Raw genomic sequence first — 25,254 nt, 5'->3', positions numbered from 1 at the left:
TAACTAAGGAGAGAATAGGGGCCCTCAAAGATCAGCAAGGCTGCCTTTGTGTGGAGCTGCAGAAAATGGAGGAGACACTAAACAAGTATTTTGCATCGGTATTTATTGTGGAAAAGGACATGGAAGATATAGAACGTAGGGAAATAGATGGTGACATCTTGAAAAATGTCCATATTACAGAGGAGGAAGTGTTGGATGTCGTGAAATGCATAAAGGTGGATAAATCTCCAGAACCTGATCAGGTGTACCCTAGAAGTCTGTGGGAAGCTCGGGAAGTGATTGCTGGGCCCCTTGATGAGATATTTGCATCATTGATAGTCACAGGTGAGGTGCCGGAAGACTGGAGGTTGGCAAACGTGATGCCACTGTTTAAGAAGGGTGGTAAGGACAAGCCAGGGAACTACAGACCAGTGAGCCTGACATTGGTGGTGGGCAAGTTGTTGGAGGGAATCCTGAGGGACAGGATGTACATGTATTTGGAAAGGCAAGGACTGATTTGGGATAGTCAACATGGATTTTTGTATGGGAAATCGTGTCTCACAAACTTGATTGAGTTTTTTGAAGAAGTAACAAAGAGGATTGATGAGGGCAGAGTGGTAGATGTGGTCTATATGGACTTCAGGAAGGCATTTGACAAGGTTCCCCATGGGAAACTGTTTAGCAAGGTTAGATCTCACAGAATACAGGGAGAACTAGCCATGTGGATACAGAACTGGCTCAAAGGTAGAAGACAGAGGGTGGTAGTGGAGAGTTGTTTTTCAGACTGGAGGCCTGTAACCAATGGAGTGCCACAAGGATTGGTTCTGGGTGCTCCTCTTTTTGTCATTTCAGTGCAGGTTCATAGCTTGAAAGTGGAGTTGCAGGTAGATAGTGAAGAAGGTATGCTTTCCTTTATTGGTCAGAGTACTGAGTTCAGGAGTTGGGAGGTCATGTTGTGGCTGTACAGGAAATTGGTTAGACCACTTTTGGAATATTGCATGCAATTCTGGTCTCCTTCCTTTTGGAAAGATGTTGTGAAACTTGAAAGGGTTCAGAAAAGATTTACAAGGATGTTGGCAGCGTTGGAGGATTTGAGCTATAGGGAGAGGCTGGACAGGCTGGGGCTGTTTTCTCTGGAGCATCGGAGGCTGAGGGATGACCTTAGAGAGGTTTACAAAATTAGGAGAGGCATGGATAGGATAAATAGACAAAGTGTTTTCCCTGGGTTGGGGAAGTCCAGAACGAGAGAGCATAGGTTTAGGGTAAGACGGCAAATATATAAAAGGGACTTAAGGGACAACTTTTTCACACAGAGGGTGGTGCGTGTATGGAATCAGCTGCCAGAGGAAGTGGTGGAGGCTGGTACACAGCAATAAAGTTTCAACTTTGATCTCCAGCATCTGCAGACCTCACTTTCTCCTCCGTGGAGGCTGGTACAATTGCAACATTTAAAAGGCATTTGGTTATATGAATAGGAAGGGTTTGGAGGGATATGGGCTGGGTACTGGCAGGTGGGACTAGATTGGGTTGGGTTAACTGGTCGGTATGGACGGGTAGGACCGAAGGGTCTGTTTCTGTGTTGTACGTCCCTATGACTCTAAGCAGCAATATTCCAGTCCCACACTCGCCAATTCACTGCTGTCAGTGAAAAGCAACAATGCAGCTTCAGTCGGGGTGTACTGCTAATCATTGGTAGATTAGATTAGATTACTTACAATGTGGAAACAGGCCCTTCGGCCCAACAAGTCCACACCGCCCTGCCGAAGCGCAACCCACCCATACCCCTACATTTACCCCTTACCTAACACTACGGGCAATTTAGCATGGCCAATTCACCTGACCTGCACATCTTTGGACTGTGGGAGGAAACCGGAGCACCCGGAGGTGAGAATTGGTATGTGAGAATCTGCAACCCGGGCCAACCTCCCAATGCACCAAGAACAGGCTCAGGAAAACTGAGGGAGATAATGTCCTGATCACGAACCTCTTAGCAGCATTTCCAAAGGTCTGTCAGAGTCAACCATAAAAATTGTTCACCAACTTTCTAAAAGTTTTCAACTGTTCAATTACTTTATTTTATTTAAAGACTGACCTTTGCAAATTTGAATGCGAACGCTGGGGATGTGCATTAGTGAGTATCGCATTTTCTGTTGTTCGTCTGTCAAATTTGTTGATATTGAAGTGAATTTGCTTTAAAAAGAAAGACACAAACCAGACAACATTAAATCCAGCAAGAGATGCTGATAAAACTCGATGTCAATGTTGAGAGGAAGCAAAAACAAAGTGAATTCTCAATGATTTCACTGAGTTTTCAGCTGAAAGCATTGGCGCCGTGGGCCTCTGGTGGTCAATTTAATACATCACAACAATTTTAAACAATTAAATGGCCTTGATAAGAAATGTGGTTCTAACCTGACTGCGTGTCCAGCTACCTCAGTTTGGAGAGTAGGAGATTTTTAATCTCAGGTCGTGTGTTTGACACCCTCATTGGACAATGATCCTTTGAAACCTTGCTTTTTGTTCTGAACATTGACTCTTCATTCCACTTGCAGTGCCATCACATTGAGTGTGTTTCTCTCCTGTTCAGGGGATTTATATCCCAGTTGGTGGTTGAAGATTGAAATTGGACTGAATGGATGACATGTTTGTAGGTGTGGCTTTACGTTCACCGAACAGTGGCACTTTAAAGTTGACAGGTTCTACTCATGTCCTCGGTCACGCATGTGGTCACAGGCGCTCAGGCGAGGGGTCAGATAAAGTCAGAGAGTTAAAGAAATATTGAAAATCTGTCCATCATAGTCAGAAAGAAACTCACAACCTCTCCAAGTTCCCTTCCCCTACTGACATTGAGCCTCGGAAGGAAGAGACCAGTGCTAACTAGAATGTCATGAAAAATCAAACAGCTTCCATGAAGAACCCCAAGTGGATTCACAGACAGATTTCATAGCTGTTCCTGTGTGACTTAAGAGGGGAAAAGCGAGGATGGTAATGATGGAGACCATCTGCAGATACTATTAGTTAACTCCGACCTCTCCACCAGTAACATCTGCGATTCTGACCTAACTGGAGGCCCTTGACTAAGCTGAGAAAATCCCTTACATTTGAGTGAAATCACTGTTAAAACAGGAGAAAGCATGGCCAGGGAAGGGAAGAGCAAGCCCACTTGGGGGAAGCGCAGCTTGGAGCGTCTGCAGTCCCACGGTTTAAGGAAAATCTGTAATGTTTGACTTTGTAACTATTTCTTTTTTTCTCTTTTATACTGAGAACACTGCAGTGCTGAAAATTTTCACTGATTTATTTATTTTTCACCTTCTGTAACTTAAGAGTTTTCTTTCTGGGTGCATTGTCACTGAGATGCCGCTATGCGTAGGGATATTGCTCACTTCTCCCTGTCTCATGTGACCTGCATCTGAGAACACGTGACAACAAACCCGCCCATCCGAAACAACGTTCTGTCTTCAGCGAGCCTCCCACTGGCCCCGCAATTCACTCACACAGAGAGGGTGGTGCTCGAACCCACCCACATTTCCTGATTGGCCAACATTCCCGCCGCGCTTTCCCTGCTTGGAGGACCAGTAGCCCCAGCTCGGTCCTCCAGTCCCGCCCCTTGCGTGTCACTGGCCGTGTGACGTAATCCGTTAAGCGGGACGAATACTGCAGCATGCGCACAGTTAAAGGAGGTTGTGAGAATGCGCGCTATGTTCGGAAAGAAATTTTGCGTCGGCGGTGAGTGAAATTTAAAAGGGAGGGCAGCGGACAGAGCTACATTCTGGTTAGAAGGTTTCATGGTTGATCAGTGTCGGGCTCTAGCCCCAATTATGAGGTTTCCGGGGCTGCTATTTAAGCAGCAGAAAGCCTCCGGCTTCTTCCCAAAAACAGGCCCTTGTCAACGGCCGCGATTCTTGGTTCAGTTTTGTTTTGATTTTTAATTAATCGCTTCACTATTGGTTAATCTGTCTTTGGTGTGAATGGAGTTGAAAACCAAAGTTATTGGATTAATTTATTGCTATGTTCACTGAGGAGTGTGTGCCGTGTGCTGTTGGGAGATGTGTGTTAGTGACTGAAATTGATGGAAAACTGTCCCCATGATCATCCTTGTCACTGAGTTGGCTGTCATTGTGAAAGAGGCTGAGAGAGTGGAGGGAGAGAACTGAACAGGATGGAGGTGTTTGGAAATTGCGGTTGTTCATTGCCCATCACCCCACCACGAAACCCACATCATTGTTTCTCTCACTGCTCCAGTTATACATCCTCCCCACCCTGTCCCACCCCCCCCCAATGTCCGCAAACTTGTAAAGCTGCTTTCTTATTTCCTCTGGACAGTGTTGTTTTTCTCAGATTATTTAACAATTTGAGAACTGAATCAAAAGCGAGAGACAGAGCAGCCAGACCAGAAGTTTCCAAAATACTCTGCACCTCCTTAGAGGATTTTCATCCAATAGTTATAAGGTAAGGCTGATACCTGTATCAGTTACAGTCATTTTGTTTTTTATGTCTCACCTTTTATCAGAACAGAAACATAGAAAATAGGAACAGGAGTAAGTTGTGATGTTTGATCCTGCTCCACTATTCAGTATTTTTTTTGAATTAGATTAGATTACCTACAGTGTGGAAACAGGCCCTTCGGCCCAACAAGTCCACACCGACCCGCCGAAGCGTAACCCACCCAGACCCATTCTCCTACATTTACCCCTTACCTAACACTACGGGCAATTTAGCGTGGCCAATTCACCTAACCTGCACTTTTTTTTTGGATTGTGGGAGGAAACCGGAGCACCCGGAGGAAACCCACGCAGTCACGGGGAGAATGTGCAAACTCCACACAGTCAGTCGCCTGAGGTGGGAATTGAACCCGGGTCTCTGGCGCTGTGAGGCTGCAGTGCTAACCACTGTGCCACCGTGCCGCCCACACAGTATGATCATGGCTGATCCTTCACTCTAGTCTGCTTCCACTTTAGACCCATACCCTTTGATCCATTTAGCCCTCACAACTATATCTATCTATCTTCCTGGAAAAAAGTCCATATTCCGGCCTTAACTGTTTTCTATGGTAGCAAATTCTGCAGGGTCACGAGTCTCTGATTAAAACAATTTTTGTCAGCTCAGTCCAAAACCATATTGCTGGCATTTTGAAGTTACACAGGTCGGATGAGGTAAGGAGAGCAAGATTTCCTTCTCAAAAAGGTATTGAGTCAAACTTAAACTGTGATCCCCCTCCCCCTTCTCCTCCCCTCCCCTCCCCTTGGTTCTGGACTGCCTGTTCATTGAGCATCCTTTCTATATTTACCTTGTTAGTCCTTTGAGAATTTTATCAGTTTTTATGACATCCTATTTCAGTCTTTTAAACTTCAGTGAATTTCATCCTAACCAATCCATCCTGTCCTCATATGTCAGTCCTACTATCCCAGGAATCAATCTGTTGAACCTTGGTTGTACAGCCTCCATATGCGGAACATTCTTCATCAGATAAATATTCCAAACCTGCACACAACATTCCAAGTATGGTCTCACCATGACCCTGTAAAATTTAAACAAGATATCCCTGTTCCTGTACTCAAATTCTCTCGCTGCAATGGCCAACGTACCATTTGACTTCCTCACTTCCTGCTGCACCTGCATGCTTACTTGTTCAACTTTGAAGGACATCAGCTGTTGTTTCTCATTTCCCTTTGGTAAATCCATGTTAACTGTGTACAATCCTCTCACTGTTTTCCAATGTTAGGCTAACTGGTCTATCATTCCATGTTTTTTCTCTACTTCCTTTATTAAATAGTGGGGTCACAATAGCTACCCGCCAAGCCATATAAACTGTATCAGAGTCTATAGAATCTTGAAGGATAATCACTTTACTCTATTGAGATTCAAAAATGTGGTTTCAGAACGCATCCACTTTATCTAGGGTGCCTTTAAGTACACTGGGGTATGAAGTAACAGGTGTTTGGATTTGTTGGTTTTTAATTCATTAATTTCCCTGCTAATATTGATGTCCTTCAATTCCTCACACTCATATTCCCCAGGCATTTAGAGATACTATCTGTCTCATCGTTTGTGGTGATAGAACCAAAATATATAGTTAATTGATGTGCCATATCCTTATTCCACATTATAATTTCCCCTGCTTGATTCGTTTTCATTTATCTTTTTTCTTTTCTTATACCTTAAGGAGTTTTAAGTTTTAAAAAATGTGTTGCTGGAAAAACGGAAGAAAGGCTTATGCCCGAAATGTCGATTCTCCTGCTCCTTGGATGCTGCCTGACCTGCTGCGCTTTTCCAGCAACACATTTTTCAGCTCTGATCTCCAGCATCTGCAGTCCTCACTTTCTCAGAGTTTTAAGTTAGTCTGTATGTTCCACTCAAGCTTCCTCAAAGACTTTATTTCTCCCTTTGAATTAATCACTTGATCCTCTCTTGCTGAAATCTGAATTGCTCCAAGTCTTCAGGTCTGCTGTTCTTTTTAGCCAATTTGCGCACCTCTTCCTTGGATCCAGTACTATCATTAATATTCCTTGTTAGCTGTGACAGGGCCACATTTTTAGAACATAAAACATAGAGCAATACAACGCATAACAGGCCCTTCGATCCTTGATGTTGCACTGACCTGTGAACTAATCTAAGCCTGTCCTCCTATACTATCCCATCATCATCTGTGTGCTTATCCAAGGATTGTTCAAATCTCGCTAATGTGGCTGAGTTAACTACATTGGCAGGGAGGTCATTCCTGACATCTGTCTTAAATCTATCACCCTTCAATTTGTAGCTGTGCCCCCTCTTACAAACCGACGTCATCATCCTAGGAAAAAGACTTTCACTGTCTACCCTATCTAATCCTTTGATCATCTTGTATGTTTCTATCGAATCCCCTCTTATCCTCCTCCTTTGCAATGAGAACAAACCCAAAATCTCTTCCTCATAAGACCTTCCCTCCAGGCCAGGCAACATCCTGGTAAGTCTCCTCTGCACCTTTTTCCAATGCTTCCACATCCTTCCTGTAATGGGGCAACCAGAACTGTACACAATATTCCAAGTGTGGCCGCACTAGCATTTTGTATAGTTGCAGCATGACATTACAGCTTCGGAATTCAATCTCTCTGCCAGTAAAACTTAACAAGTATGCCTTCTTAACAGCACTCTCAATATGGGTGGCAACTTTCAGGGATCTGTACATGGACTCCAAGATCCCTCTACACATCCACACTACCAAGAATATTTCCATGGACCCAGTATTCTGCCTTCCTGTTATTCTTCCCAAAGTGAATCACCTTGCATTTATCTGCATTGAATTGCATTTGCCCAATTCTGCAGTTTATCCAAGTGCCCCTGCAACCTGTAACATTCTTCCTCACTGTGCACTATTCCACCAACTTTACTGTCATCTGCAAACTTAATAACTCATCCACATATGCCTAAGTCATTTATAAAAATGACAAACAGCAGTGGTCCCAAAACAGATCCTTGTGGCACACCTCTAGTAATCGGACCCTAAGCTGAATATTTTCCATCAATCACCACTACAGAAAGCTAATTTCTAATCCAAACTGTTAAATCACCCTCAATCCCATGCCTCTGCATTTTCTCCATCAGCCTACCATGTGGAACCGTATCAAAGTATTTACCGAAGTCCATATACACCACATCAACTGCCCTACCCCTGTCCACATGCTTGGTCACCTTCTCAAAAACTCAGAGGTTTGTGAGACATGACCTGCCCTCGATGAAACCATGTCCACTATCTGCAATCATTGTTGCTTGCTTGATGATTATATATCCGATCTCTCATAATCCTTTCCAAAACTTTTCCTGCAACAAACTGGTCTATAATTGCCTGGGTCATCTCTATTGCCCTTCTTGAAAAAGGGCATAACATTTGTAATCCTGCAGTCCTCTGGAAAGATCAAAGCCAAAGGCTCCAACACCACCTCCCTAGCTTCCCAGAGTCCTTGGACTCAAGGGACTTGTCTACTTTCACTCCTTCTAGAATTGATAACACCTCTTCCTTACTAACCTCGATACTTTCTAGTCTAATATCTTGTATCTCATTCTTCTCCTCTACAATATTCTCCCTTTCCTGAGTGAAAACCAATGAGAAATTGTCGTTTAGCACCTTGCCAATCTCCACAGTGTCCACACTCAACTTCCCACTGCTGTCTTTGACTGGCTGTATTCCTACCCTAGTCATCCTGTTATTCCTCACATACTTATAGAAAGTTTTAGGGCTCTCCTTTATAACTCTTCTCATCTGAAATATCTCGTCTCGTCGGCACGTAAGCCTCCTTCTTCCGCTTAACAAGAAGTGCAATTTCTGTAGTAAAACAAGGTTCCCTTACCTTATTACTTCCTCCCTGACTGACAGGGACATACCTGCCATGGACTTGCAATATCTGTTCCTTAAACCAGCTCCACATTTGTATTGTCCCCATGCCCTGCATTTTGCTACCCCATTCTATGCATCCTAAGTCTTGCCTATTCGCATGACAGTTGCCCTTGACCCATTGATAACTCTTGCCCTGTGGCATGTATCTGTCCCTTTCCATCGCTAAACTAAACGTAACTGAATTATGGTCACTTTCTCCAAAGTGCTCACCTCCCACTAAATCAAACACCTGGCCTGGTTCATTACCAAGCACCAGATCCAGTGTCTGCTCCCCTGTTGTCGGCCCTTCGACATACTGTCAGGAAACCCTCCAGCACACATTGGACAAAAACTGATCCATCTGACGTATTAGAGTTATAGCATTTCCAGCCAATGTTGGGCAAGTTAAAGTCCCCTATAATGACCACCCTGTTTCTTTCAATCCTACCCTGAATTGTTTTTGCTGATCCTCTCCTCCATATCCCTGGAACTCTGCGGAGGTCGAAATAAAATAAATTTCCAGCCGTGTGACCTCTCCTCTCCTGTTTCTAACCTTAACCCATACCACCTCAGTAGATGAGTCCTCGTCAAAAGGTCTTTCAGCTACGTTGTGGGGAGGCCACACCTCCCCTCTTTTACTACCTTCCTTGTTCTTAATGAAAGATCTAAACCCTGGAACTTGCAACATCCATTCCTGACTCTGCTCTATCCATATCTCCAAAATGGCCACACCATCGAAGTCCCAGGTCCCTATCCATGCTGCAAGCTCACCTACCCTATTTCGGATACTTCTGGTGTTGAAGTAGACGCACTTCAAACCAGTTTACTGTCTGCCAGCACATTCCTGTGACCATGAAATCCTTTCCATGCCCTCCCTATTCATCCTCCTATTCACTGGAACTACACCTCAGGTTCCCATCCCCTGTTTTATTTTGTGTCAGCCAGAATGAATAACAGCCATCGCTCCTCTAAATGCTGTTTAAATGTTTGTCATCCCTTTAAGATACGTTCCCCAAATTATTGTCTCCTATCATCGTAATTTTCTCTATTTATATTTTGACCCGTCGTCTCCAAATCAATTTTGCCACTCTCCATCATGCAGAGTTCTTCACTCTTGCTCAAAGGGCCTCACACAGTGAGTTTGCAAATTATTCCCTTCTCATTACACTATTAAAATTTTGAAATTAAACTTGCCACAGTCCCAGAAGATCATTGGACTGCTGTCTTACCAGAGGAAGTGTAGGGGAGAGAGACAACTGACGGTGCTTTGACCTCAGCTGGTACAGGGATTGAGCACATGCTATTGATGTCACTCTGCATCAGAAATTAGCCGTTCACCCAAAAGAGCCAGCCCACTCCCAGCCATTACACAGAATGCAGTCAAGGATGGCCTGACCTCCATTTGGGTCCTTAATGTATCAATCCAAAAACCATCTCATTTAAAATTCCAGGAATGTCTCCTCGATGGTATAGGTACTGATTTGATTTGCTCAATCTAAATCACCCATAATAACCATAAGATGACAAGAAAAAGGAGCAGAATTGGGCCATTTGGCCCATCAAGTCTGCTCCTCCATTTGATTATGACTGACATGTTTCTCAAGTCCATTCTCCTGCCTATTACCTTCTGCCATAACCATTGATCTGCCTCACCAATTAAAAACATCTTTATATCTTCATAAATAAACTGTGACTTAGCATCCACAGCCCCCTATAGCAGTGAGTTCCACACCATCACCACCCTCTTGCTGAAGAAATTCCTCCTCACCTCAGTTCAAAAGGGTTGTTGCTTCACTCTGAGGCTATGCCTTCGGGTTCTGGTATCTCATACTCCTTGAAACATTTTCTCTACAGTGATTCTATCCAGACCACTCAGTGTTCTGTAAATTTCAGTCTGAGTCATCGCATCAGACAGCATGAAAACAGACCCCTCGGTTTAACAAGTGTATGCTGATCATATTCCTAACCTGCCCGTACTTGGCGCACATCCCTCTAAATCTTTCCTATTCATGTACTTATCCAAATATCTTTTAAACATTGTAACTGTACCCACATTTACCACTTCCTCTGGAAGTTTATTCCACATACGAAACACTGTGTTTTTAAAAAAAAATACCCTTTGTGTCCTTTCTAAAATCTTTCTCCTCTCGCCTTAAAAATATGCCACCTTGTTTTGAAATCCCCCACCTGAGGCAAAGGACACTTGCAATTGATCGTAATTGTACTATGCAGAATTGTATAAACCTCTGGAAGGTCAACTTCTACCTCCATGCTCCTGTGAAGAAGTCCCAGGCTATCCAGCCTCTCCTTATAACTCAGTGCCTCCAGTCACAGTTACATCCTGGTAAATCTCGTCTGAACTCTCTCCAGCTCAATAATGTCCTTCCTATAACAGAGTGACCAGAACTCGACACTACTACTCCAGAAGAGGTCCCTCCAACATCCTGTACAACCTCAACATGATGTCCCAACTCCAATGCAAAAGGTGTGACCAATGAAGGTAAGCATACTGAAGCCAACTTAACCACCCTGTGACATGTGACATCAACTTCAAAGAGATAGGTAACTGATCCCCTGAGTCTCTTTGTTCTATACAAGGCCATACTTTTAATTGGGTAAATCCTACCTCCCATGTTTGTTTTACCAAAATTCAGTGCCGTGCATTTATCCAAATTAAAGAGCCAATTGATCAGTTTCTCTTTGTAATCTTAGATAACTTTATTCACTGCCACCAATTTTGGTGTCATCCGCAAACTGACTAACCATGCTTTCTATTTTCTCCACTATATCATTCGTTTCAGTGACAAACAAAAGTGATCCCTGTGGAACAACGCTAGTCACAGGCCTCCAGTCCAAAAGACAACCCTGCACTATCATATCTCTTCTCCTGTAGTTAAGCGAATTTTGTATCCAGTTGACAAGCACACCCTAATGCCCCTGTGATCTAACTTTACTCATTAGTCTACCATGTGGACTTGTTAAAGGCTTTACAAAATCCCAAGTAAACAATGTATACTGTTCTGGCCTCATCAATCCTTTTGGTTACTGCCTCAAAAAAAAATCAAATTTATGAGACGCGATTTCCCTCTCCCAAAACCATGTTGATGATCCCTGATCATTTCTTGCCTTTCCAAATGCTATCTTTCAGAATCACGTCCAACTACTTGCCCACCACCAAAGTCAGACTCGCGGGTCTAAAGTTCCCTGCCTGCTCCCAAAATCCCTTCTGAAACAAAGGCACAACATTAGTCACTTGCCTGTCATTTGGCACCTCACCCATATTTATAGATGATACAAATATTTCTGGAAGGAGCCTGCAATTTCCTCCTGAACTTCCCTCAATGCCCTGGGATACGCTATATCAGATATCAGAGATTTATCCACTTTTGTAATTTCTAAGACCTCCAGCACTTCCTCTCCTGTAATGTGAACTGCTTTCAACATCACAATTTATTTCCCTGAGTTACGTAACCTCTTTCAGTCCAACTTGTCCATGCCGACACTGTTTCCCAAATTGAACTAGCCCTTCTTGCTTGATTTGGTCCATATCCCTCTAAACATTTCCTATTCATGTACCTGTCCAAATGTGTTTTCAATTTCGTAACAGTACTTGCATCTATCACTCTTTCTGGCAATTCATTCCATACACAAACCATCCTCTGTGTGAAAAGATTGCCCCTTGGTTCCATTTTCAATCTTTTCCCCCTCATCTTAAAAAATCTACCCACTAGTTTTAGACTCCCCAATCCAAGCAAAAATACCTTATTGATATCACTCAAGATCTTATAAACCTCTATAAAGTCACTCTGCAACCTCTTATGCTTCAGAGTAAAAGATCCCATCCTATCCAGTCCCCCTCATAACTCAGCTCAAACCCGCCAGTCCTGGGAACAGGAAGACTCTAAGTATAGCATAAAGCCACAAAGAGTAGTCTTGGTTTCATTCACCCTTGGTCAAATAGTTCGGCAACAGGAACTGTCCAGCTTTATAAATGGAGAGTGAACATTTGGCTAGCTTTCTCCACAGCAAAAACTTGACGCAAAATATTCATTTGCTATCTCTCCCAGCTCCCGAGTTTCAACACAAAGACAACCTCCTTGATCTTTAAGGTGCCCGTCACTCTCTGTAGTTGCTCTTTTGCCTCAATATGTACTTGTAGAATCTCTTTGGATTATCCACAGCCTCGGCAGATTAGGTTATCTCACCTTTTTGCCTTCCTGATCCCCCTCTGAAGAAAGCCCTCACAGGAAAATCATTTGAACCCAGCTGTCTATATCTAATATATAATTCTTTTCATTCTTGACTAGTGTCTCAATATCTTTATTCATCCATTGTTCTCTAATCATCCAGCTTTAACTTTGACACTAACAGGTCATACAGTTGGGTAGGAAAAACAGATGCATGGACTATTTTCTAGATGGGAAGAAAATTCAAAATGGACTTGGGAATCCCAGTCCAGGTGTCTCTTCAGGTAAACTTGCAGCTTGAGTAAGTTGTAAGAAAGGCAAATACGTGTTGTCATTCATCTTGAGAGGATTAGAATATAATTAGGGTGGCACGGTGGCTCAGTGGTTAGCACTGCTGCCTCACAGCGCCAGGGACCCGGGTTCAATTCCCGCCTAGGGCAACTGTCTGTTAGGAGTTTGTACAATCTCCCCGTGTCTGTTTGAGTTTCCTCCGGGTGCTCCTGTTTCCTCCAAAGATGTGCAGGTTAGGTGAATTGGCCATGCTAAATTGCCAGTAGTGTTAGGTGCTTTAGTCAGGGGTAAATATAGGGGGGTGGGTTTGTCTTCGGAGGGTCAGTGTGGACTTGTTGGGCCGAAGGGCCTGATTCCACACTGTAGGTAATCTAATCTAAAAAAAAATAAAGGCAGGGATGTACAGTACTTCTGAGGATTTATAAAATTCCGGTCAGGCCACATCTTAGACCATGGGAAGCAACTTTAGGCCCCAACCCACAGATTCTCTGGCTGAAGAAATTTCTCCTGTTGTAAAGGGTCTTCCCTTCACTAAGGCTGTGCCCTCAGGTCCCAGTCTCTCCTGCCAACTGAAACAGCTTCCCAACGACCACTTTGTCCAGGGCATTCAGAATTTTGTGTGTTTCAGTTACATCTTCACTCATCGTTCTAAACTCGTTGAGCATAGATCCAGAGTCCTCAAACATTCCTGATATGTTAAGCCTTTCATTCCTGAGATCATTCTTAATTAACCTCCTCTGAAACCACAGCAGGGCCAATACATCCTTCCTTAGGTAATAGATCCAAAACTGCTCTCAATCTTCCAAATGCAGTCTGACCAGAACTAATATAACCTCAGCTGTACATCTCTGCTCGTGCATTAGAGCTCCCTTGAAATAAATGCTAAAATGGCATTTGCCCTCTGAACTGCTAACTGACCCTCCGTGATAACTTTAAGAGAATATCTGTACTGTGACTCCCAAAGTCCTTTTGCCTTTCAGATTTATGAAGTGTTTCTCTATTCAGAAAATGATCTATGCCTTTATTCTTTTTATCAAAGTACATAACCCCCCCATAGTTTCTCACATTATATTCCATCTGCCATCTTGTCCACTCTCCCTGACTGCCCAAATCTTTCTGCACCCTCCCCACTACTTTAACACAACCTGCCCCTCCACTTACCTTTGTGTCATCTGCAAACGTGGCAACAATGCCCTCAGTTCCTTTGTCGGGATTGTTAATGCTTAATGTGAATAGTTGTAGTCCCAACACTGACCCCACGAATCACCAGCTGCCATCCTATAAAAGACCTCGTTACCCTTACTCTCTGTCTTCTGCCAGGCAGCCAATCCTCTACTTTGCCACTAATCCCATGCTGTTATCTTATTTACCAGCCTGCTCTGCAGTATTTCATTAAAGGCCTTTTGGAAATCTAAATAGATCATGTCAACTCGCTCTCCTTTGTCTCACTCGTTTGTTAGCAGATCGAAGGAATTGAACAGATTTGTCAGACATGAACTCCCTTTTAAAAAAAAAGCTAAGCTGACTCGGCCTGATTTTACAGTATATTTTCAAGTACTCTGCAGTCTCATTCTTAATAAGGGACTCTCAAATCCTATCAACAACTGAGATCAGGCTGTTTAGCTTGCAGTTTCCTGCCTCTGCCCCCCTCCTTTCTTAAACAGGAGTGTTGCATTAGCCATTTTCCAGTCATATGGGACGCTCCCTAACTACAGTAATTTCTAATGATCACTACCAACATCTCTCCAAACTCCTCAGCTCTTTTTCAGTCATCTTGGGTATAATCCATCTGGTCTTGGTGATTTTTTGCTTCCCAGCCGCTTCACCTTACTGATGGCCAGTGCACTGACTTCTGCCCCATGTCTCCCTTGAAGTTTTGGTATGCTGCTGGTGTCTTCCCTTGTGAAAATTGATGTGACATACCACTTCAGAGCCTCTGCTATTCCTTTGTTCCCTATTACTACTTTCCAGCCTCGTTTTCTAGCTGTCTCTTGTCTGATGTCCACTCTTGCCTCTCTGTAACCTCTCTACACCTCTCTAAAATCTTCTGCAGTCTTCTTTCATTTTAATAGCCTGCTTACTCTCATTTCAGCTTTTCTACTCAGTTTTTTTTTAGAGTTAACATTTGCTGTTTTTTTGAAGTCTTCCCAAACCTCTGACTTCCACTAATCTTCGCCACATTGTATGCTTTTTCTTTTGCTTTGTACTCTCCCTGACCATTGGATGAATTTATGCAGTGGCTCCTGAATTACCCCAGAAACTCCAGTCATTGCTGCTTCGCTGTGGCAGCATGATGGCTCAGTGGTTGTCTCTGCTGCCTCACAGTGACAAGGACCCGGGATCAATTCCAGCTTCAGGCAACTGTCTGTATGGAGTTTGCACATTCTATCGTGTCTGCCTGGGTTTCCTTCAGGTGCTCCGGTTTCCTCCCACAATCTAAAGGTGAGTAGGTTGGGGTGAATTGGCCATGTCGAATTGCCCGTGGTGTTTAGGAATGTGTAGGCTAGGTGCATTAGTCAGGGGATATGTGGAGTAATAATGTCGAGGAATGGGTCTGGGTTGGTTACTATTCGGAGGGTTGGTGTGGATGTGTTGGGACAAATGGCCTGTTTACACTCTGGAGGGATTCTATAATCCACTGTTTTCCCTGTCTGGCTCCCCCTTCCAATCAATCGTGGCCAGCTCCGACTACATACCTTTGTAATTATTTTTCCACAATAGCGTTACATCTGATTCAGTCTTCTCCTCTTCGAACTGCAGGGTGAACTCTATTATGTTTATGGTCACTGCCTCCCAAGGGTACCTTTACCTTTACCGTCACCTGACCTGCACATCTTTGTACTATGGGAGGAAACTGAAGCAAACAAGGGAAGAATGTGCAAACTCCATACAGACAGTCGCCTGAGATTGGAATCAAACCTGGGTTCCCGGCGCTGTGAGGCAGCAGTGCTAACCACTGAGCCACCGTGCCACCCACTGTTCCTCCGTGAGCTCTACCACAACCTGCTCCAAGAAAACCTTGTTGACATTCCAACCTGATTTTCCCAGTCCACCTGCATATTGGAATCCCCCATCATTATTGCAGTAGTGTGTTTAGAACATAGAACATAGAAAAGTACAGCACAGAACAGGCCCTTTGGCCCACAATGTTGTGCTGCGATTTAATCCTAATGTAAAGTGTAGTAACTTAACCTACCCACCCCTCAACTCGTGTGCATGTCCAGCAGTTGCTTAAATGTCCCTAATGACTCTGCTTCTACCACCACAGCTGGCAACGCATTCCATGCATTCACTACACTCTGCATAAAGAACAAAGAAAATTTACAGCCCAGGAACAGGCCCTTCGGTCCAACAAGCCTGACCCTATCCAAATGTACTGTCTAAACCTGTCGGTCAATTCCTAAGCATCTGTATTCCTATGCTCCCCACCTACACATGCATCTGTCCAGACGCACCTTAAATGAATCTACCATACCTGCCTCTACCACCTCTGCTGGCAACGTATTCCAAACGCCCACCACCCTCTCTGTGAAGTACTTACTGCGTGTATCCCCCTTAAACTTTCCACCTGTCACTTTGAAAGCATAACCTCTCGTTATTGAATCCTTCACCCTGGGAAAAAGCTTGTCTCTCTTCACCCTGTCTATACCCTTCATGATTTTGTAAACCTCAATCAGGTCCCCCCTCAATCTCCTTTTTTCTCGTGAAAATAAACCTAACCTACTCAACCTCTCTTCATAGCTAGCACCTTCCATACCAGGCAACATCCTCGTAAACCTTCTCTGCACCCTCTCCAAAGCGTCCACATCCTTTTGGTAATGTGTGGCCCAGAACTGTACACAGTATTCTAAATGCGGCCGAACCAATATCTTGTACAATTTTAACATGACTTGCCAGCTCTTATACTCAATACCCCGTCCGATGAAGGCAAGCATACTATATGCCTTCTTGACCACTCTATCCACGTGTGCAGCAACCTTCAGGGTACAATGGACCTGCACTCACAGATCTCCCTGCCTATCAACTTTTCCCAACCTATCTCTGACGTCTCCTTTATACCTTTCTCCTAATATCTTCAAACCATGACTTCTCGTACCAGTCAATCCTGCCCTGGTGAAAGATCTCTGGCCTTTGACTCTATCTATTCCTCTCATTATTTTGTACACCTTTCTAACATTTTCTATCTCCTGATTTATTTTCTTTCCCATATCCTGACGACTGCTGAGAGGCTTGTACACAAGTTCCAACAGGGTCTTTTTTCCTTTGTTTCCTTCACTCTCGCCACACGAATTCTACACCTTCTGATTCTGTTTCCATCCTTGCTGTCAATTTAATTTTATTTATTACTAACAAGGTAGCCCCGCCCCCTCTGCCCATCTGCCTGTCACTTCATAAAGTATGTATTCTTGGATATTTCGTTTCCAACCCTAATTCCTTTGCAGCAACGTCTGTGATACCTGCAACATTGCACATGCCAATTTCAATCTGTGCCAGAAGCTAATTTACCTTGTTTCATATATTGTGTACATTTAGGTACAACCCCCTCAGTCCTGTGGTGACTGCCCGCCTTCTCATAGTTGTTTCCTTATCTGCTGTGCCTGATCCTTTCCATACTTTCTGTCCTATTACGTGTTGTAGAAACTTTAGCCTGTGCTGAGCTCCTCTCCCCTCCCACTTTAAGACTTCCCATCATTTTCTGTGCGCCTGAAACCAATGCCCATGATTTTATTTAAAGCCCTATCCACAGATAAGAGTTATGCTACTCACCAGGACTTGGCCCCAGCATCATTCAGGTGAAGCCCATCCCATCGGTTCTGTCCTTCCCCAGTATTAACACCAATATCCAATGAAATCAAACCCATTTCTCCCACATCGATATTGCAGCCACACATTTACCTCTTGAGGTTTACTGAGCCGATGCCATTTGCTTATGGATCAGGCAGTAATCCAGAAATTATTGCGTTTTTGGTTCTGTTTTCTAATTTGGCCCTGAGCTGCTCATATTCCTTCAGCAGACCCTCTTTTCTCTTTCTACCTGTAGCAACAACTGGATCGTTCCCCTCCCACTCCCAAGTTCCTTTGCAGCCTAGATGAACGTTCTGAAGTTGGGCACCAGGCAGACAGCACAGCCTTTGGGGCAACAGGAAAGAGTCTCTGTTGCTCTGATTACACTATTCCTGATTTAGACATATGTTTCTCTTGAATGGCCCCTTCTATCACAGTGCAGTGGTCACTTTGCGCATCCTCCCTTCAGCCCACACGCTCATTCACACACATAGCAAGAATCTCAAACCTGTTAGACACGCTGAAGAGCTAAGACTTCTTCAGCACTAGCCTCTGCTTCCATCTACCTGCTTCACTTATAGTCAATACCCTCTGGCCCTGAACACTGATAGAATTTGAGGTAGCGATTACATAGATGGGAATGATCGCTATCATAGAGGGATGTCAAACAAGGACAAGAACATTTTTTTAAATGTTGATTTTTTTTTTTCATCTGGAAAGCTGTTCAGGTCAGTGTGCTCAAGGTGAGGAGAACAAGACTCTGTGTGGGTGAGCGCACGGGCAGCGTAGTGTTGGGTGAGCTGAGGTTATAGGGAGGTTGAAAGTGGGAGGTGGTTCAGAAGTGTGTTAGGGTCATTCAGTCTTAAGGTTTACAAAGGCCTAACTTCATATACCTACCTTTGGGTATATCCCTGAAAACCTTTGTTTAACAAAAGTTTATCTGTCTCAGATTTAAAACGAACAATTAGTGATTGAGCATCAACTGCCATTTTTGGGACAAAGTTCCAAACTGTTACCACCTTTTTAGTATCGAGGTGATGCCACATATCTCTCCTGCACAGAGTATGCTCCCAAGTTGGAGATTAATTTGGAGGAAATTTCTATTCATCCAGCACTGGATGTCAGGGCATTGTGACCGAGAAGAAACTGCGAGGTGGTGATGGTCACATACGCCTGGTCCCTTGGTCCTTCATGGTGATGTAAGGGGCTGCATCGGGAGGTTTTGCTAAAGTTATGGTTTAACTTTAGATTACTTTAGATTAGATTAGATTAGATTACTTTACTGTGTGGAAACAGGCCCTTCGGCCCAACAAGTCCACACCGACCCACTGAAGCGTAACCCACCCTACATTTACCCCTTACCTAACACTATGGGCAATTTAGCATGGCCAATTCACCTGACCTGCACATCTTTGGACTGTGGGAGGAAACCGGAGCACCCGGAGGAAACCCACGCAGACACGGGGAGAACGTGCAAACTCCACACAGTCAGTCGCCTGAGGCGGGAATTGAATCCGGGTCTCTGGCGCTGCGAGGCAGCAATGCTAACCACTGTGCCACCGTGCCGCCCACCAACTGTTTGTTGATAATACCCCTGTCATGCACTATCGCCATGTTCTACACCTCCATGGAGGTCAGCGTTTCTCTGACCAGACCAGTTGGCAGGTTTCCTCCCTCAAGGAGATTTGTGAACCATTTGTGTTATGATGATAATTGGTAGCTTTCATAGTCACCTTTTGTGAGTGCCCAGCCCTACATATTCAGCTCAATTTCACAACCTGGTTTGTCATTAGGAAAATGTCAGATACTGTTATTAAAGTTGGAATTACAGAGCATTTAGAAGTACATTAAAGAATCAAGTAGAGTCAGCATGATTTTCTGAAGGGGAAAGCACAGCTGACAAGTTTATTAAAATATTTTCAGGACGTAACAAGCAAAATACATAAGGGGGAAATCAATAGATCAAATATATTTAGATTTCCAAAAAATATTCAGTACAGTGTTTAAAATGAGATGACTTCAGATAAGAAGCCATGAACCCACACTTTTGGGAGTATGTATTAGTCAAACCTATTGATAAGGATTAGTTTATGAATTGAATGCAGAGAGTAGAGATTAAGAGGGCATTTTCAAGATGCCAAATTGTAAGTTATGGAGTCCCAGACACACCAATACTGGGGTGACAGTTTATTGACTGCATGTACTAATCACCCAGAAGATGGAAATGAATGTACTGTCATCAAGTTTGGAGATGATACAAATTAGATGGCATAACAAATTTACAGACAAATAGAAACAGAATAAGCAACAGACAAAAACTCGGCGGAATTTACTTTGGGGAAAAAATTGAGGTTTATGCATTGCAGCAGGAAGACTAATGGATTTGAATATTATTTAACTAGGGAAATCCACTGCAGAAAGCTGCAGCACACAGTTAATTGTGGGTCCTTGCAAGATAAAAAACTAGCATCCAGGTTCAACATGTAATCGGAAAGGGAAATGTTCTGTTGGCCTTCATTTAAAGAGAATGGGAATGTGTTAGAACATAGAAAAGTACAGCACGAACAGGCCCTTTGGCCCACAATGTTGTTAAAACTATACATGACACTCGTCAATCACACCTAGAATACTGTGAACAGTTTTAGTCCCTCTATTTTAAGAAAGATGGTCCAGAGAATTTTAACAAGATTGATCCCAGACGTGGGAGAATTTTCTCAGGCGCTGAGATTGAGCCGACTGCTCCTGTACTCATTGAGTTTAGAAGAATGAGAGAAGACTTTACAGAAAGACATAACATTCTGAGGGACTTGACAAGACAGGTTCAGAGAGAATGATTCTCCTTGTTTTGAGTTGAGGAAGGACATCATCACAGAATATGGAGTCACCTATTTAAGGCAGATGTGGAGGAATTCCTTCTCTCATGGTAGTGGATCTATGGAATTCCTCACTCTGGAGCGCTGTAGAGACTGGCTGCTAAGTCTTTCCAAGGCTGACAGAAACAGCTTTTAATCAATATTTGAATCAAGGGTGAGGAGATATGGCAGGGAAGTGAATCTAAGGATTATTAGATCAGCCCTAATCTCATTGAATGGTGAGAGCAGACTCTGGTTGATTTGCCGACTTCTATTCCTTCATTTATCATCTATTTCTTTTTCTGGGTTCTCACTTGCTTCTGTTTTTACTTCTTTCAACTGATTTCACAGGACATTAGAAGAGGAAAATTTGCAGTGAGGAAACTTGAAACCAAACATTTCTTGAAGGTCTGACAGAGTTGCCCAGTTTATGGTTGTCTGAATATCGTTGGATTTTGAACGTGAAGGAAAATGCACTATTCACTGTGGGGAGAAACTATCCACATGTTGTACTGTGGACAAGGCTTCAGCAGGTCATCTGCCCTGTCACAACATAAATACAGTCACAGTGAGGGGAGGCCATTCGTCTATCCTGAGTTCGAGAAAGGATTTACTCGATATCCACCATGCTGAAAAACCAGGAAGTTCACACAGAGGACAGACCTTTTAAATGCCCAGAATGTGGGAAGTGCTTTAAAAACTCTGGGGCGCTGGTATCCCATCAACGTGTTCACAGTGATGAGAGACCCTTCATATGCTCTCACTGTGGGGCTGGGTTCAAACAATCATCTGACCTCATTGAACATCAACGGATTCACACTGGGGACAGACCATTCACCTGCTCCCAATGTAGGAAGACATTTGCTCGGAAATCAATCCTGCTGAGTCACCAGCAGTTTCACACAGAGGAGAGACCTTATAAATGTCCAGAGTGTGCCAAGTGCTATAAAAGCTCTGGGGCCCTGAAATTCCATCAGCGTGTTCATGGTGACGAGAGACCCTTCATGTGCTCTCACTGTGGGACTGGGTTCAGACAATCATGTGACCTCCATAATCACCAGCGGATTCATACTGGGGAGAGACCATTCACCTGCTCCCAATGTGGGAAGGGATTTGCTCAGAAATCCACCCTGCTCAAACACCAACGAATTCACGCAGAGGACAGACCTTTTAAATGCCCGTACTGTGCCAAGTGCTATAAAAGTTCTGGGGCCCTGATGTCCCATCAACGTGTTCACACTGATGAGAGACCATTCAGATGCTCTCACTGTGGGAGTGGGTTCAAGTGGTCATCCCAACTCACTGTACACCAGCGATCTCATACTGGGGAGAGGCCATACACCTGCACTGAGTGTGGGAAGGCATTTGCTCAGAAATCCAATCTGCTGAAACATCAGCAAGTCCACACTGAAGAGAGACCTTTTCAGTGTCCAGAATGTGGGAAGTGTTATAAAATCTCTGCAGATCTGGTGACCCATCAACGTGTTCACACTGATGAGAGACCATTCAGGTGCTCTCATTGTGGGGCTGGTTTTAAGTGGTTAACCCGACTCACTGTACACCAGCGATCTCACACTGGAGAGAGACCATACACCTGCACCGAATGTGGGAAGGGATTTGCTGTGAAATCCAACCTCCTGAAACACCAACAAATTCATGAGTAATGACTTTTTTTTTTACTGTGAACATCTCCCTGCTTCATAGTGTACCTACCTCTCAGCCAGAAGGTCTGGTTTCAAGTCCCACCTTCTATGGAGCTTGCCAAAGAGTTTAATTGTTTTTGTCAATTGATGGTCGAATGATGTCTATTGGGACCTGTTTCTGCTGTAGTGACAGTGAAATAAATCCACTTTGTGTTAACTGCATTGTATCAGTCCGTTTTAATATCTGTAATCTCTAAGATATGAGAGTATGTGGAATTCCCTTCCCAGTAAAGTTTTTCCAGTAGAGTGGCACTATGATAAGCACTGATGCCTCACTGCACCAAGAACCTGGGTTCAACACCAGCCTTGATGACTGTTTGTGTGGAGTTTTCACATTCTCCCCACGTGTTTGTACTTCCTTCCACAGTCCAAAGCAGTGCTGGTGAAGTGGCTTGCTCACAGTGTTCAGGGATGTATGGGCCAGCCATGGGAAATTTAGGGTTACAGGATAACGGGATGCACTCCAGAGTGTTGGTGCGGACATATTGGGCCAAATGCTTGCTTCCACACTGAAGAGAGACTATTTCAATGTCCAGAATGTGGGAAGTGTTATAAAATCTCTGCAGATCTGGTGACCCATCAACGTGTTCACACTGATGAGAGACCATTCAGGTGCTCTCATTGTGGGGTTGGTTTTAAGTGGTTAACCCGACTCACTGTACACCAGCGATCTCACACTGGAGAGAGACCATACACCTGCACTGAAATGTGGGAAGGGATTTGTGAAATCCAACCTCCTGAAACACCAACAAGTTCATGAGTAATGCTGAAGTTTGAATTCTTTTCAGATGAACACATTCATCAGGAACTGAATGTTACCTTACAATCAATTGGCTCTCTCAGATGTCAGAATGATGTCTAAGTTTCCCATCAGCAAATCCTCTCTTTCTAATCCAATAGACAAAGAGTTTACAAAATTCAACTCTGCACATATAGAATAGGAATTTTGCCAGGCAAATCCAGTTTCTGTTAAAGATTTTTCCTTTGTTTCCCTCAAAGTTAAAAATCTGTGTTGCACGTTCTCCCTCCAAATTCTGCTTTAGATAATTTCTAAAGCTTTTTTTTAAAAAAAAAAGTGTCTAGAGACAGCAATGTGTTTGATAATTGACTTTAGTCACTCATTCTCTCAAAATTGCTGAACATCATAGTTCAGCAAACAGACAGAATATCAGACATTAGCACCACATTCATAACTGACTGACTGTGTGGAGATTCAATGAGCAATTGTGAATCACAGAATTAGAGTCATAGAAATGTACAGCATAGAAACAGACGCTTTGGTCCATGCCGACCAGATATCCCAACAACCCAATCTAGTCCCACCTGCCAGCACCCGGCCCATATCCCTCCTAACCCTTCCTATTCATATACCCATCCAAATGCCTTTTAAATGTTGCAATTGTACCAGCCTCCACCACTTCCTCTGGCAGCTTATTCCATACACGTACCACCCTCTGTTTCAAAAAGTTGCCCCTTAGGTCTCTTTTTATATCTTTCCCCTCTTACCCTAAACCTATGCCGTCTAGTTCTGGACTTCCCAATCTCAGGGAAAAGACTTTGTCTACTTATCCTATCCATGCCCCTCATAATTTTGTAAACCTCTGAGGTCACCCCTCAGCCTCCAATGCTGCAGGGAAAACAGCCCCAGCCTGTTCAGCCTCTCCTTATCACTCAAATCCTCCAACCCTGGCAACATCCTTGTAAATAGTTTCTGAACCCTTTCAAGTTTCACAATATCTTTCCGATAGGAAGGAGACCAGAATTGCACGCAATATTCCAACAGTGACCTGTACAGCTGCAACATGACCTCCCAACACATGTACTCAATACTCTGACCAATAAAGGAAAGCGCACTAAACGCCGCCTTCACTGTCCTATCTACCTGTGACTCCACTTGCAAGGAGCTATGAATTTGCACTCCAAGGTCTTTTTGTTCAGCAACACTCCCTAGGACTTTTACCATTAAGTGTATATGTCCTGCTCTGATTTGCTTTCCCAAAATGCAGCACCTCACATTTATCTGAATTAAACTTCATCTGCCACTTCTCAGCCCATTGGCCCATCTGATCAAGATCCTGTTGTAATCTGAGGTAAACCTTCTTTGCTGTCCACCACACCTCCAATTTTGGTATCATCTGCAAACTTACTAACTGTACCTCTTATGCTTGCATTCGAATAATTTATATAAATGACAAGAAGTAGAGGACCAAGCACCGATCCTAGTGGCACTGGTCACAGACCTCCAGTGTGAACAACTACCCTCCACCCCCACCCTCTGTCTTCTACCTTTGAGCCAGTCGGAAGACTGGAGGTTGGCTAACGTGGTGCCATTGTTTAAGAAGGGTGGTAAGAACAAGCCAGGGAACCATGTTGACTATCCCTAATCAGTCTTTGCCTTCCCAAATACATGTACATCCTGTCCCTCAGGATTCCCTCCAACAACTTGCCCATCACCGACATCAGGCTCACTGGTCAATAGTTCCCTGGCTCGTTCTTACCACCCTTCTTAAATAGTAGCACCATGTTAGCCAACCTGCAGGTTTCCGGCACCTCAACTGTGACTATTGATGATACAAATATCTCAGCAAGAGGCCCAGCAATTCTCTAGCTTCCCACAGAGTTCTGGGATACACCTGATCAGGTTCTGGAGTTTTATCCAGCTTTATGCGTTTCAAGACATCCAGCACTTCTTTCTCTCTAATATGGACATTTTTCAAGGTGTCATCATCTATTTCCCTACATTCTATATCTTCCATATCCTTTTCCACAGTAAGTACTGATGCAAAATACTCATTTAGTATCTCCCCCCCCATTTTCTGTGGCTCCACTCAAAGACTGATCTTTGAGGGGCCCTATTCTCTCCCTAGTTACCCTTTTGTCCCTAATGTATATGTAAAAACCCTTTGGATTCTCCTTAATTCTATTTGCCAAAGCTATCTCATGTCGCCTTTTTGCCCTCCTGATTTCCCTCTTAACTGTACTCCTACTCCTACTCCCTTTCTACTCTTCTAAGGATTCACTCGATCTATCTTGTCTATACCTGACATAATTTGGAGATGCCGGTATTGGACTGGGGCGTAAAAAGTTAAAAATCACACAACACCAGA

General features: G+C 43.7%; 1 protein-coding gene across 9 annotated transcripts in view; it reads left to right on the top strand.

The window, feature by feature from the left end:
* The window catches only part of LOC122543966 (zinc finger protein 418-like), a 96,389-nt gene that overhangs the window by 18,718 nt on the left and 52,417 nt on the right, over positions 1–25,254 (top strand). Inside the window, exons 1-3 of one of the 9 annotated variants that reach the window (XR_006310221.1) lie at positions 3,580–3,705; positions 4,303–4,428; positions 10,725–10,782. Coding sequence is in view for 8 of the 9 variants with exons in the window: in XM_043682967.1 (XP_043538902.1) it covers positions 21,071–22,108 (1,038 nt within the window). In the remaining variant the exon portion in view is untranslated. Of the gene's footprint in view, positions 1–2,598; positions 3,752–4,302; positions 4,429–10,724; positions 10,830–20,795; positions 22,310–25,254 lie in introns of those variants that run through there. The other 8 variants (XM_043682965.1, XM_043682966.1, XM_043682967.1 and 5 more) reach the window with 8 other exon arrangements.

This window comes from Chiloscyllium plagiosum, chromosome 45 (assembly GCF_004010195.1).
Source record: "Chiloscyllium plagiosum isolate BGI_BamShark_2017 chromosome 45, ASM401019v2, whole genome shotgun sequence".
Taxonomy (NCBI): Eukaryota; Metazoa; Chordata; class Chondrichthyes; order Orectolobiformes; family Hemiscylliidae; genus Chiloscyllium; species Chiloscyllium plagiosum.
The sequence above is the reverse complement of the archived record's forward strand: the minus strand, read 5'-3'. Positions and strand labels throughout refer to the sequence as shown.